Genomic DNA, 15,525 nt, shown 5'->3' with positions numbered 1-15,525 from the left:
GCTTCTGAAAATCCGGGTGTACCTAGAAGCAATTTATTCATTGATCATGCTTCTAGGTGAGGGTACAGCTGGCTGATGCTTTAATTTTATATTTTGAGGACTTTAGGAAAACGCTCTACTAAAACTCACAAGGCTCAATGTAGTTGTACAGGATGCACATTGTAGGGATTTGTTATACAGTGTTCTAGATTGCTTTCTGTCTCTGTGATAAACACCACCACCAAAGGAAGAGGAAGGCAATGGTTACTTTTGCCTACAATTCCAGGCCACAGCCCATCCATCATTCAGGAAGGAGCTCAAGCAGGAACTGGAGTAAAACTCATGGAGAAACACTGCTTATTGTCTCCTGTGCTCATGGTCAGCAAGCTTTCTTATACAACTTTCTTATACCTTGGGGAGGGGGTGTGGTGGCACCTTCCACTGTGGGCTGGGCTTTTCCACATTAATCAAACATTAAGGCAATTCCCAATAGAATTGGCTGTAGACCAACCTGATCTTGGAAGTTTCATCATTTGAAACCTACTCTTTCCAGGTGACTCTTATTTGTGTCAAGTTGGCAATAAAAATTCACCTGGACACAGCAATAGAAACCTAATGCTACTTCCTAAACATAAGTGCACGCATAAATCATGGACTCTAATTTAGTAATTTCTAACAGAAAGGCACATTCATGTCTACCCAAAAACATGTACTGCTGCCTATTAATATCTACTGGGAGCTTGTGCCAGCATCCCTGGTGCCTAAATTCCAAATGTTTGATCTCTTATATATAAAATTGTATATAGTCAACACACATAGTTTTTTAAGTACTATAAATAATCTCTACTTACTTATAGCACCTAATGCAGTATAAATGCTGTGTAAACAGTAAACAAATTGTTTGGGAAAACAACAAGCTAAGAAATATCTGTTCAGTACAGATGCACATTGGGTTTTTCCGCCCACCCCTGGTTGTGTCTGCAATTATGAAGCCACCTGGATACAGAGTGCCAGCTGGACTTTTGTATCCCCCAAGTGATGTTTATATTTGCCCAAACTCAGAAGTACCCAGGAAGTAGTAGGGGGGGCCTTGGGGTTTTTAATAATAATTGTTTTTTTGACTTCAGTGCTCATGATACAGTGTACTTATTTTGTGAAAATAGTAAATCATGTTATTTCATATTTTAAATTATATATCCACAAAGTACAATTATCCAAAATTTATTTTTATTACCTGCTACTACAATTACTAGTAGATCACTTTTAGAATTGAAACAACCTCACACATATAAAAATGGTCATGCAATGTTATTTTTGAAAGCACCCAAATGTTAGCTCTCCATCCATAAAAATCCAAACATACAATAAAACAGAAAATATCTAACAATGTTTAAAATGTTAACTCTTTAAAGAACTTCACTCCTTTCTTGTTTTGCTCAACATCCCCACACATAATTGGTTGAAAACTGTCATACAGGATTAATTATTTTGATAAGTAATTTTTATTGCCACTTCAGAAGAATCAAAAATAGTGTTCTGAGAAGTGGGAGCTGCCATTTGAAGTCAGCTTTGTCACCACTGAGTTCTTTGTATATAGCATCTCATATGGACATGGTTTTGGGTGAGGACCAGGTCAAAATAAATCAGAAAAAATCCCTAGACAGGTATTTTACTCTATTTCCTGGAGAAAACATAAATATTTGCTTCTACTGGTCTTCTAGTGATGAAATCATTAAATCATGAACAAAACCTTCCCCAGAACTTCATTCTCACCACAGCATGTGGCATCAGGGTTGGGAAAGAGCAAAATCTTTTAGTTCTGATCTTCTGAAGAGGCATGCAGAAGTCAATGGCACTTGTTCACATCTCAACAGCAAACAAATGGTAATTATAGCACAGGTAAAAAAGAAAGGAAAGGTAAGAAACTTTTTTTCCCCACATTTTCAAAATGGTACCTCCAAGGCAAAGTTCTTGGCAGTCAGGGATGGCTTCCCGGAGACAGCTACTAGTCAAGTGAATTTGGATTTATGTTTGAGTTATTTCCTTTGCCAATATAAGGCAGTTACTTAATGTTTTAGAGCTTTGAGTTTCATCTGAGGGCTAATGCTGGCAATTCTGCTTATTTTGTGAGGATGGGATGAGATACCCTGTAACACAGGAGGCTCCCCTCATCTGCATCTCTGCCCCTTCCTCTGTGTGAAAAACTAACCACTGTGAATCTTTCATACCTGACATTGAGAAGGAGATTAGGAAGGCTGCTAAGTTTTGGAGCAAAGACAGAGAAGGATGTCTTAGGGTTTAAAATGCAAAATACAGGATAAAAAGTTGGGACAAGTATAGAGCAGTGCAACGGGACCAAGAGACGACAGTGCCTGGGAAACAGAGTCATAAGAATACATTCTCTGAGGGCTATCAAGCACAGCCATTTGCTGGATACGGCGAGGAAGCCAGGAATATGGACGATGTTGGCTCTGTATACTTAACTTCCCATGAGTGACTGAGGATAGGACAGAGGGCAGCAGTTGTTCCTGATTTGTGGACAGCTGAGGGAAGGAAAGCTCTTTATGGCTGTAGCATCAGGCAAGATTTCGGTCCAGGTCTTGAAGGATCAACAGCATGTGGATCCAGAGAAGAAAAATAGGGCCCATTGGAAGGCTCAATGCCTTTTGGGCATTGTACCACAAAGCTTCTTCAGGCAGAAGTACCTTGCCATACACGGATTAGCCCTTGAATACGTATCAGGGCAAAAGCCTAGGATTTGGTTAGGAGGTACCATTGAGAGGATAAGAAGAGGAAAAAAGAGACACGAAATCAAAAGCCTGTTCTTCATAGATGGGAATTGCAGCTTGATGTTGCAATACAAAATCAGTGACCTCCTCTTCAAGAAAGAATGGAATGGGGAGAAATAGTCAACCCCAAAGTACGTGTGTCCTTCTGTTCAAAATCTACCCAAATTGCTGATAAACCATAAGATTATCTCTATACTTCCTAGCTCTCTCACTATCACAACTGTTAAGTGCTCACTGAGTTATTCATTGCCATTAGAAAAAAAAACACATATTGGAAAATTGATGAGGTCAGCCATACTTACCTTTGATTAAGTTTTTAGCATCAAATCCCAAGGATGTGTTTTCAAGGGGTGGGGGGAAGGAGATGGAAAACCACTGCAGCAGACGGGGTCTGCCTTCCCTGTCAGAAAGGACTGACACAGAAGGAACCCACAGGTAGGGTTACATAGGTAATGAAGAATTAAAGATCATGCTGCCTCCTCCCTTCCTAGGGTAGCCTAGCCCCATGAGCCCCGTCAACACCTAGCAAAGGTTTTCTAACAACAGAAGCATTCTTGCAGTTGTTGTGATTAAATAGAATGTATATAAACAGGCTGTAGAGAGAACTCAAGAATTAAGGGTACAATTCCGAGGGCTCACACGGAGCAGTTCACTACCTTCTGTAATCCCAGCTCCAGGGGGATTCATTGCCTCTGGCCTCTGCGTGCGGGGGCGCGCGCGTGCGCGTACACACACACACACACACACACACACACACACACACACGATCAGATAAACCTTTTTGTCAAAAGGGAAAGTATGCAAGGACTCTGACACATGAAAGTTCTCACTGTCAAATACCAGCTAACTATAATCTCTCATCGCCAGTGGCGCTAGGACGCTGGATTTTGCTAAATATTTTTTTGGGTGTCCGCTTGTTTCAGGGTTGAATGTCTTTGGGAAGCAGTCTCTGTGGGCTGCGGAGGCCAGCAGAATGCTCGATCAGCAGGAGCCTGGTCTCCCCTGCTCCACCCACACTTCTCTTCTAGGGAGCAACTAGTTCTCTGTGTGTGAGACCCGCCCGCGCGCCACCCGCAGACCTGCGCTTCTTCCAGGACCTCTGTGAAACTCGCTGCCAAACACAGCTGAGGTAGAATACGCGCCGCTCCGCTGGTGAGTGTAGGCGGGAGAGCCCTGCGCTCCTGAAGGAGCAGTCCTAGTGGCTGGGAACCCAGCAAGAGGCATAGGAAGTTCTAACAGAGGAGACCAGCCTGTGTTGCCCTTCCAGGGAGAGAGTCCAATGCTCTCTTAAGCCTCTTTTCTTGTGGAATCAGGAGGGAGGGGACGGCCCACGGGTACTAAGCTGCATCCTTTGACCTTCCAGTTCCCCTCAGTCTGGCACCTCCTTGCATCCTCACTCTCCCCTAGCGGTGCCAGGTCCCCTAAGGACACTCCAGATCTGGGATACAGATATTTCGCAGGAAGAACAAACAGGTCAAGCACGCTCCCCGCCAAATGCATTCTTCTTCTCTGTTCCCCCCAGGAAGAGTACCCTAACTTCTCCAGAGGTTGCCAGAGGCACCCAAAGCTCGAAACCTTATCCAAACAGTTCAACTTGGACAACTTCTTGGAATGGGGATCCCCGTGCTCTCTGGGGAGAACCACGCTGGCTGCCCACACATCAGGAGAGGACACCTCGACTTTTCGGGGCGGGGGATCCCCCTCAGAATCCATCTCTCTTGGCAGCGTGCTGTCTTACAGAAGCAAATTAAGAACTCTCCAAACAAGAGTGCGCTTCGGGAGTGGGGAGGTCGTGGGCAAGGGCCAAAGCGCACAAGTTTAGCACTCGTTTTGGACAGAGAACTCCGTCCATGTTTCCAAGTCAGAAATCTCTTGTCCGCTGAGAAAAAAAGCAGGGAGTGAAGTCGCTGGGAGGGAAGTCCTAGGCATGGATCGGAAAACTGAGGTGAACTGAAACGCTCGGTCTTTGAGCCATGTCGGTGGGAAACTATTCTTTCTCCTGGGCGTGGGGGGCTGGGAGACTTCCTTGGCAAAGCAGCCGACGTCAAGCCCAGATGCTCTGGACTCTAGCCTTCTGTCCCTAGGCAGCCTGGAGAACTTGGTACCTCGGACAGCAGCCGGGGCGCACAGCATCCTTTGCAAGGTGCGGTCTTATTTTGCCCCCACCAAGTCAAACACCAACAAATTATTTCTCTGACCTTTCTAATACAGATGAAGGACATTTTAATTACATAACCCATGAAAGATCACCGGAGGCAATGTCGTGTTTGAGAACCGATGGCAGAATAGCTGCATAGCATAAAAAGACAGAAAACTTGCAAATCTGCAACGAGATTGCGCAAGGCTGTTCCTCCTTTGGAAACAACATGTGAAATGCATGGAAAAAAAAATCTTACCTTTCGGACTCCAAAGCCATGTTCCGCTGCAACTTGGCGAGCCTCTTCCTCTCCGTCTTTATGCAACTCCACAAGAAAATGATTCGTGAAGACGGGTCTCTCAGCAGACGCAAAAACCATGACACAGAAGAGGAGCCCGGCCGCCTTCCACTGGGATCCACAACCGCCCTCCATCCTTCTTTGAGAGTCAAAAGTGGGGCTGCGAGGCGCGTAGGGTGGTGGAGCAGGGGACGGAGAGGGAAGATGCAAATAAAAAATAGGTATGTAGTTTTTGTTTCTGTTTTTCTTTTTTAAAAAAATCTTTTTATAGCAAAAGAGGCAGAAGAGAAGCTTGGCAAACAGCAAATCTGTGCGCTGTCCACTAGCAGCTGGCTGCCAGGGAAGCCGTGGAGTCGCGCAGCCCGGCTGGCTGGCAGGGGTGCGAATGTGCGGAGCTGTGTGTACCCGAGAGAAAGAGCTAGTGTGTGTCTGTGCTTGATGCTAAATCTGCATTTTCAGCTCCTCCTCGGCTCCAATTCCAGAGGGCTGGAGGCGAGCGCCAGCCCGGGTGACGCGCGCCCGCCAGCGGCCAATGGAGGCCAGAGGATCGGCGGGCTCCGCCCCGGGCCGCCCCGAGCCCGCCCCCGCCCGCCCCCGCCCTCCCCTGCCCAGCTGGCTGCCCGGGTCCCCGGGGGCGCCGCGAGCCCGAGCCCCCGCCAGCCCGGAGAGGCTTTGCTCCGCCCGATCGCTGCGCGCCCAGGAAAATCCCCCCACTGCCACCCGCCGCCGGCGCCCGGTGATGTCATTGTTTGTGGAAATCTGCACAGCTCCGGGAAGGGAATTACGGTGTGTGTGCCGCTCCAGAGGCCCCAGGGGAGCGGGGCCCCCGGCCGCTCCCTGTTGCTCTTCTTTGCTAGTCTGCGCTGCAAAACAACTCTTCACTCTTTTCTCTCTTCCCTTCCCGTCTTTCCTCCTCTCACTTCTTTCTCCTCTCTTTCGCTCTCCACCCCTCTCTCCCTTTCTCCCAATAACAAAGCAAATTTGATCCTTCCCGCCCCCTCCACTTTGGGCAAATCCCAGGCTGGGAAGAGCATCCTTCCAGAGGTGACTCATGGGGGCAGGAAGGAGCTTTTTCTCTCTGTTCTTTTCCCCTGTGCTCCAAGGAGGCCAGAAACTAAACATCTGGCAGTCCAGCGGGAGTCCGGACTGCCCTCCCCCCACCTGCGATGGCTATTAGGAGAGACTCCTCTAGAGTCTGCGCTGCACCTGCATCCCAAGACTGCCAAGGGAGACATGATGCTTATGCTGGGAGACAGATTCTCAGACTCTGGGTTTGTGGCTGCACCAGGACCAAGAATGTCAAAGTTTAAGGAGGTATAGTCACCCATCCCAGGCGCTAGGTCAGGATTCCTGCTAAGAGTCTTTGCCTGCATGATAATTTAGGCTGAGTAGGCAGGGGCATAGCTGTGGTCCAAGTCCAGTTAACATCTGAGGTCTGTCTTCCCTTCTTGCTCTAGTGTGAGGAAGTAGATCCGTTCTGCTGTAAGGAAACAAGGACCATTGCTCTATGTAATGTAAATATTAGCTGTTATGGAGTATTTTATTTACATCGTTTTTACCATTTAGTACCGAAGTTTAAAAAAAAAACCCTGCTATAAATTGGATAATCAATAAGATGCTTTTTCATGGGAAAGAAAGGGAGAAAAAGGGACGGCAGAGAGAAAGAGAAAGAGAGAGAGAGAGAGAGAGAGAGAGAGAGAGAGAGAGAGAGAGAGAGAGAGGCTAACTGGAGTTTGTAACGTTGACACAGGATACCACACCCAACAACACCCACCCCACTTTCCCCCTCAGCATAAAATCACAGTGTAGACAAGAGACACAGGATTGGTGGACATGAACGTGCTCAGTGCACAAGGCACACCGTCTTCAGTGACATAGCTGCTCCTCACATCGCTAGAGAAGTATAAGCAAGCACTGCAGATGGTTTCTATGAAGCTGTAGTCTCAGCATACCACATCATCGATTTTGTTTGAATTCCTTTAAGACAACCAGGAGAGGCAATGAGAAGGTTTGGTAGAGAAGATTCCGGAGTGGAAGCAAGGGTTTTAGAAAATTATTAATGAAATAACAGATCAGCCTGGAAGTCTCAGTTTAGAACGCACACATTAGCTCATTTCTCCAAAGAATGCTTCCTTTATATCACCATGTTGTACCACATCACCCATCTGGCTATAACACATGGATTCCTTACCCAGAGGCCTTCAGCTCTTCCTCTACCTTTGTCTTCCTTACAGACCATCCACATTTTGAACCAAAGTACTGGTTTAGTGTGGAGCAATGACCGCATGGTTCCTCCTATCCTGTATTGTCGTTTGAGAAGAATGGCATCAAATGTGAACATTACACTAGATAAATCACCATTGGGGAGAACATTTCAAAAGCAGCCACCGAGATACAAATCTAAGCCTTTAGAAAACAGATCTGAAGAGCATCAAATAAGTCAATTTAGAAGATTATAGGTGCTGGGAAATAGCAGTGCTGATGTAGCTAAATCTCTCTGAAATTACCATCTATTTAGATTATGTATTAATTTCTCTGGAACCACTGAGCAACACTTCATCTTCTAAATAAACTCCAAGGATGAAATGCCAGTGTGTGTTCAATCTACCACCATGGTTAATCTCACCTGGAAATCCTATTGAAATTTGATTCCCTTGGTGGCAGTGGTGGCAGTGGTGGGGCTGTTGAGAGGACTGGATAATGACGATTTTGCCCTCATGAGCAGACTACTCCAGTTATAGATTAATGAGTTAATTAGTGAGAGTGGAAATGACTTTGCCATACAAGCAAACTTTTCCTGAGTAGCTTTTATTATCTTCTCATGGGATGCTCTCTGTCGTGCTAGGATGCAGCAAGAAGCCCTAACCAGATACCAGTGTCATGCTTTTGGACTTTTTAATATCCCAAACCGGGAGCTCAAGAAATCTTCTTATTATTCACACAGTTTGAGGTAGTTTGTTACAGCAACAGCAAGTGGACTAAGATGCAGGTTTATATTTAAAATAATTAAAGCTATAAAACCAGATACAGTCTGAATAAAATCTGGATAACTGATTGAAGTTTTTTGTCCTTTGTAAAAAAAAAAAATGTATTTGAGTTTCTTGCCTTCGTGTATGTATGTAAACCACATGTGTGCCTGCTGCCTTCTGAGGTCAGAGGAAGGCATTAAATCTTCTGGAATTGGAGTTACAGTTGCGAGCTATCATGTGGGTGCTAAGAATAAAAAGCAGGTCCTTTGCAAGAGCAGTAAGTGTTCTTAGTTGCTGAGCCAGCATTCCAATACCCTGAAGTCTGGAGTGGTTTATGTAGCGTATAAATTTATCACAATATTGTCAGCACAGAAGAATGAAAACAGAATTTTTGTGATGCAAATGTTGAAGTTTTTAATGCCCTAAGGTACAATAAGCCAGTGAAGGAAATGCACTGAAATATTTGATTGGTATTTGAAATGTAAATACACCTTCAGTGTGCACAAATTTGCTCTTCTAGAGAAGTATTATTACCCAAACTCTTTTCTAATATCAATAGATTTCAACAGAGGAAAGCCAACTGGAGAGAGAAGGAGAGACAGTGGTAGCATTAATGGGTCTGAAGATTGACCCAGAAACCACTGCAAGTTCTGCTGTGGCTGTCAACAGTTGCCACTTGGCCAAACCACTGAGTCTCCCTAAGCCCATATCTCGCCGGGAGACCTGTGGAAACTGAGTTTAGGCATTCCTAGATCCTGAGCTGTGCTTTCAGAGGTGCTGAAGTCCATAGTGTGGTGTAGAGCATTACCAATGCCAGGGGTGTTGATAGCACTGCAGTGGCTAAGAGGCCACTTCCCACAAACTAACTCTAACCCTTCTTATATGTACCTAAGCTGGTGAACTTGAGAAAAATAACTGACAAGTGTTGATAGTCAGTATCAGATATGAAAATCATTAAGATCTTTTGAGTCTTTTTATTTATTTTCTGCTATAGCTGTAGCAGCAACATATGTTGATGGCCAATATGTGCCACCAACCCCAAATTTCTTGTTGAAGATATTTTACAATGACCAGAATATTTCCATTTTATCACACACACACACACACACACACACACACTCATGTTTACAAGAACAAAAGCTACTTGGGACAAGATTGGGATTTTTCCCACCTAGGTGTATTCAGATTTCTCTAAGGGATAAGACTTCAGATCCACACACTCTCAAGTCAAGGGGAATCTACTGTGCCAGAGATGGGGAACAGAGCAAACCAAAGTCATCCCTAGGAGGGACTTCTGGACCTGTGCATATTGTTTGGACCACTGAAGAAGATATCTAATTTTGCTGTCAATTTTTTCTTTTTTCTTTTTTATTAAACAAAAATACCATTTTAATAAATAAACTTTTTGAACATTTTCTGACAAAAATCATCATTCCATCACATTAAGAGTCCAATTCAGTAATGGTCCACTAATAATAAGAACATTCTACTGAAGCAATATCTACATCTCTCATTTTAACTTACATTAGTTGTGCATTTTCTTCTCCCCATTATTTTGATTGCTTCATAAGGTTTAAATTCAATTCTCTTACTGGGTAATCATAATCTTGCTAAACACAGACTGTAGTGTAATCAGGAGGGAAATAGGCATGTACAACTTAAAGTCATAATTTAAATAGAGTTTTGACTGAGTCGAGACAGAAGGTATATATATCTTTAATCTCAGAAGTTGGGATTGGAGGTAGGAGAACTGTGAGTTTGAAGGCTAATATGGATTACAAAATAACTTACCTCAAAAAAAAAAATTACACAGTCTCATCAAACCAAAGCGTGCTGCCATTCTGTGGTATTCATTCGACACTTCAAATGCAGCAATGCTACCTCACTTGGTATCATGGCTTTTCCATTGCTTCTTGCTGGTAGACTCTTCCTGCCATCTCTGTCCTTACTGTTTTGCTACACCTACTCATTCTGAAGATTTCTTCAAACGGCCATTTTCTCTCTATGTTTCTGCCACATTCTGATCACCATGTCCCTCTCCCAGTTAATACGTACACCACATTTTTCCATGGTGCAGTGCGGATCCTTTTGCACTTGCTGTGATGTAAATTTCAGGCACTTGACACATTTAACTTTTATGCTCAGGTTATGCTCATGCCTACACACTACTGTGATGTGGTTGCTCTTCTCTCAAATTCCTATATCTTTTTTACTAACTTAATGTTTTTTCCTTAAGTCATCTAAGTCTGTTTTTCCTTAAGTTGAGAATCTTCAGACGGCTTTTGTTTTCTAAGTCATCTTAAATGAATACACTGGAGAGAGCACATGGCAACTCACCAAGCATTGTACTGTCAGGAAAGCAGTCAGTCCAGAGAGTGTCAGGTCGTGTTTACTTTGCAACTTCATCAACAAAATCCTCAGATTTATTCAGACTAATCAACTCTTGATAAACAAAAGGTACTTGCTTTCTTATTTTCCAAAGTGTTGAAAAATTTGTTTTTCCTATCTTAGCTTCTATTATTTTGATAGTATGTGAAGGAGCTAAACAATGAGGACTAAGGTTTCTTTTAATCTTCTTTGAAAAATTAGAAACATGTTGCTATTCACTGTCTTTAGATTCCTCCCCAGGGATGGAGGGACTACAAAATAATGTTTGCTCACTTTGAAAATTAATTAGTTATTTCTTAGGGCTCGTTGAAATGTTGCTTATTGTCTGTAGAAAGTGATTAGCTATTCATGAATTCTCCACCTGTGCTCCCTTTTCTTTCTCTTGATCTTTAAAGAAATGTAGGGAATCTTCCACAATCTACTTTTTGAAGGATTATGGAAATCACCTTTAATAGGAAGCCTTTGCTTGTGAGGCTCAAACTACCTATAACAGATAAATAATTCACAGAGAACAAAATGACTCCTTAGAAAATTTAAACTGGGATAATTTAAAAAAAAACCTTTAGATAAAAATAAAGGTTCAAACGTAGCTTTCTCTAAGACCAACTCTCAAATAACATTTTAGGATACTTTTGACTTTGCCCTGACTGTTTTAAATGCTCACTGTCTAGAATCAATTTGTATGATTGGTCTCAGCATATAATTAACATTTAATGTTATTTATTATGTTGGAAGATGTTTCAATCTTATCGTGGTATTCTCAGATGCACCATTTTTATTCCTTTGAAACATTCTATCCTGTCATGAAAAAACATGACGGGATCTATTTTGGGAAACATCGCCATGCAATGTCTATTTTACCTTCATAGAATGCAGAAGAGAATGAACCCAAAGCACATCTTTACAAACAGATAGTTCTAGAATTAACCATCTGACACAAAACTTTGTAGGTTTATCTTCTCCTTCACAATTCCGTTTAGGGCTGGAGTTCTTAGGTTGCAAGGTTGCAGGTCTTAGGCTCACTAGGAGGAAAACAATTGTATTGAAATTCAGTTAGTTTAGAGCCTACTTAGAATGTACTTAATTTCTCCCATCCGACTGCTTATCAGGCCTGAACCTGTTTATTTTCCAGGATTGGACAAAGCAAGGCATGTTCTGAGTGGTATGCCATAGAATATACTGAATTTCTAACAGTATACCCCACCACACACAAGTCTGTTCTGGAAGTTACATATTCTAGTGTTTCCTCGTGGAGAGGTTTTCTGTTGATCACAATAATAACCAAAATATTTACAACCTCTTAAAAGTTGATTATCTTTTTAAACAATTCAAGGTTGGAACTTCTGGTGTCAGCAAAGATTTGGCTGTAGTTGCAGTTAGCTAGAGCTATGGCTCTTGATCCTACCCACTTCATGAAATTGCGTCTGTGCTGCCCAGTCGCATTACCAATGCTTAGGCCCTGGTTTATACTCTTCACCTGACTCTTAAATTCATCTGAGTTAGGGATTTCTTGTTTGAACAACCTATAACATCTTTCTTCATTTTGCCATAGAGATATTTTTATAGTATGTTTAACTCAGCATATGCAAGTAACATGTACAGAAGGCATATTCTGTAAGTTATTAGAAAAGATGTAAATGTGTTAAACACAGACTTTCAGAATACAAACTTTCAAAGACAGGCATGTTGTCCATAACTAGTAACACAAAATAGTCCGGTTGGTAGCTAGTCCCTTCTTGGTTGGTAAAAATATTCGCAAATGCCTAGCACTTTGTTGGAAAGCCACTCACAGAGGAATTCCAGGAGAGAAAATCAGCAGGTATGAGTATAGAGAGATATTCATGCAGTATAAATCTGTCTACATACCAGAGATGTTAAGAAGAAAGATGAAGAGAAGGAAGAACCTGAAGTTAAAAGTGAAGGCTCCTTAGACCTTAGCATTGAATTATTTTTATTGTTAGCTAGAAGTAAGTCACTTTACCCTGTGTTAATTGGGACGGAGGTTACTTAATTAGACTGTGACTAAGATCATGTCTAGACTAATACTCTTCCCTGTAAGTATTTCATACCTCGTAAAAAAATACCAACTACAGGAACAATGTGATGGTACATGGATTATAGAAGTGTGCTTACGTGAAATGTAGAAATCAGCTATGCTACCACAAGGCTGTGTAACAAATTACCCTGTACTTCGTAGCCTAGTTTTGTCCTTATGTTACAGTTTGGTTCAAAAGGAATGGTGCAGATCAATACTGACAGGATCAGTGAGTGACGGCTGGATCAGGAGAGACCTTCATTTTTACTTTTAGACTCCCTCCCCCCCCCCATTTGGGTACTATTTTAGAAGAAATAGCTTCTTTCATCCAATAACTTTACACAATTTTGTATGAGCAGCTCATTCACTTGTTTGTAGTATGTAACCAACCCTTCCCTAACTACAAGATCCAAGGATTAGGATCAGTTGTCTGGATAAGTCTGCACATTGTGCCTTTGTTTGTTTGAGTACATTTCTGACCCCAGCCTACTCTATACCATAAGAAGTGAGAACATTTGTTTATGCCAAGGAAAATAAGGGACTTTTTCCTTGAGGAGGATCAAAGGTATTAGGCTGATAGAAACCATGGATGTCATGAGAACATCTGTTCATCGTATATAGGTAAAGCTTTGGGATAAGAGATAATTTATGCTGCAGAATGACACTGAAAGGTGCTAAGTACAATCAAGCTCAAGCTGTAGAAATGGAGTCCTCCACAACCTCTACTTGAGGACTAGAGGGAGCAGCATGTGATACAGTGGTTGCTCTTTGTGGCTGTTAAGAAGTATCTTTCCTTCCTATGGACTCAGTAGCCATTGTAGCTCCTAGTTGGCAGCATGCCACCAGTTTATGCCTGTTGACTAATGATGGGAGGTTTGCTCAGCTGATGAGTATTAACTATACCCAGATCCAGGTTTGATTTTCATTAGGGGAAGCTATTAGTCTTTTGTCCTAGGACAGTATGTAAACACCAGGATTAAATGGTGATAAAAAATAATTGTTAGAATGTGTCTTCATGTTTCTTTTACTGGCAAAGAGAGGAGGAAGGACTTCTGTCTCAAGTTCCACATGAGATGGCAAAATCATCCCAGGTTTCACCGCCGCCCACAGTGCTTTATGTATAATTACATCGTCTCTTCAAGGTGCCCTTATTATTTCTCCTCTCATTTTCCAGGGAGACGTGTGCAAGGAGGACCTGGCAACTTTCCTCAGCAAGAACAGGTGAATGAAGAAGGAAAATAAGCTTGTGCTTTTTAGCTGAGGTGATTTGTCAGAAGCCCACAGCACTGTGGCTGTTCCCAGACTTAAGGATTGTGCTCAACCTCAATCAAGGAAAATTTCAAAAGCTAAATCATGGAGTGGATTGAAGGAGAGATTTTAGTAGAATGTGAAGTGACCTGTTTACATATGGGGCTGGATATCTTGGTCTGAAGGTATTTCATTTTTGCCAAAGCATTAAACAATGGGGAACTTATATTGTTTGATTTACTGTTTGAGCGGTGTGAAGTGAGGGATTCCACAAAAAGTGATTGTCTTTGATGCTTGAAAGAGGATACAATGTCTGAGCAGGAGACTGTAGAATCAACTACTTGCTAGGAGCACCAGCTGGTGAATACTGGAAAAATTGAGTTTTATAGTATAATTAAAGCTTACATTCTATTAGCGATTTTTGACATGTATTAATGTCAACCCCAACAATGTTATATATGTATAGGTATTTCTGAGTCTTTCTTTATTTTGTGGAGATTGGCTATTATGGAACACATTAATTAGGTTCCTTTCTCTATGACTTCCCATTGAATTTAGACAACAGGAGGAATTATTTCAAAATTTGAGACTGGGGCAAGAATGTTGGCTCATGATTTTATATTCCCCAATTTTCCCCTTACCAAATGTAAGATTTTTTGTCTAAGATTCTTCAGATATCACTAACCACTATCCTATTTTTTAAGCCTATAAGGACTATGGGGACAGTGTATTGCTAGTCTCTGTGGCTTTGCTATGCTTCTTTTGATTTTCTTGATCCCCCCATGCTTTTGTCAGTGGATTTAACTATACACTTCATTTCTTACTTGTCAGCATCCTGGATAGAGAATTTTCTATAAAATGTAAAACCTTTTATACATGTTGAGAATGTCAAATACATGTACATTGAACTTATTATGTTTTAAAAACACAAATCTTATTGTGAACATAGTTAAACTTTCCAGCCTTTCTGGAGATTGGCTGGAAGAATGGAGTTGCCAGTATAAACAAACAGAAAAATAACACAACATGGAAGAAAATATATGAGACATATTCATACCATGTTATTAAGAGGCAAGGGGAAATGGGACAGTTGGAATTTTTAGGATTTCCCCAGAACCAAGCAGTTAGAAGTCAAATAGGAAAAAAAATCAGATAATCAGAAGGCACTGAGTAAAAGGGATTACCAGAAAAACAAAAACAAACAAAAACTTCAAAGGAAACAAACAAACCGAAAACACAACTACTACAAGTCAGGGAAGTAGGCTAAGCTTAGCGTCCCCTGGAGAGCACGGACTCTGTCCATGGTGCTGACGATTCACTGCCTGAGCTTTGCTTCCTCTGTTGAGCAGGGGAGTTCAGCCTAAGCGAGTGATGTGCCTTCAGACTTGTCTGGAACATACTTTATACTAGGGGTATTTTCCACAGGGGCAAAGTGTTCACGGCTAAAGAAGATTGGGAAGTATCTCATTTGTCTCCCAGTTCTTACACGTTTGTACGTGATTGATAGCAGCATCAGTGCCATTGGCAATTGCACTGAGTATATTACCATGCTAAAACAATTTACCAAAAAGATAGGCACAAATGTGAGAACCCACAGAAGCAGTTTCAAGATAAGAGGTCAGAGCAAATGAACCCTTATTCCATAAGATAGAAACAGTCCAAAATCTGAATAAATATATATT

The 15,525-nt window shown here is 42.1% G+C and overlaps 1 protein-coding gene across 1 annotated transcript in view; it reads right to left on the bottom strand.

Moving 5' to 3' along the window:
* The window catches only part of Pcsk2 (proprotein convertase subtilisin/kexin type 2), a 248,531-nt gene extending 242,801 nt beyond the window's left edge, over nucleotides 1–5,730 (bottom strand). The window contains exon 1 of the mRNA XM_034496062.2: nucleotides 5,165–5,730. Within this exon, the coding sequence (XP_034351953.1) occupies nucleotides 5,165–5,338 (174 nt within the window). The 5' untranslated portion in view covers nucleotides 5,339–5,730. The remainder of the gene's footprint in view (nucleotides 1–5,164) is intronic.
* Between the last annotated feature and the right edge of the window lie 9,795 nt (nucleotides 5,731–15,525).

The sequence above is a fragment of the Arvicanthis niloticus genome, chromosome 2 (assembly GCF_011762505.2).
Source record: "Arvicanthis niloticus isolate mArvNil1 chromosome 2, mArvNil1.pat.X, whole genome shotgun sequence".
NCBI lineage: Eukaryota > Metazoa > Chordata > Mammalia > Rodentia > Muridae > Arvicanthis > Arvicanthis niloticus.
This window is presented reverse-complemented; position numbering and strand designations above follow the sequence as displayed.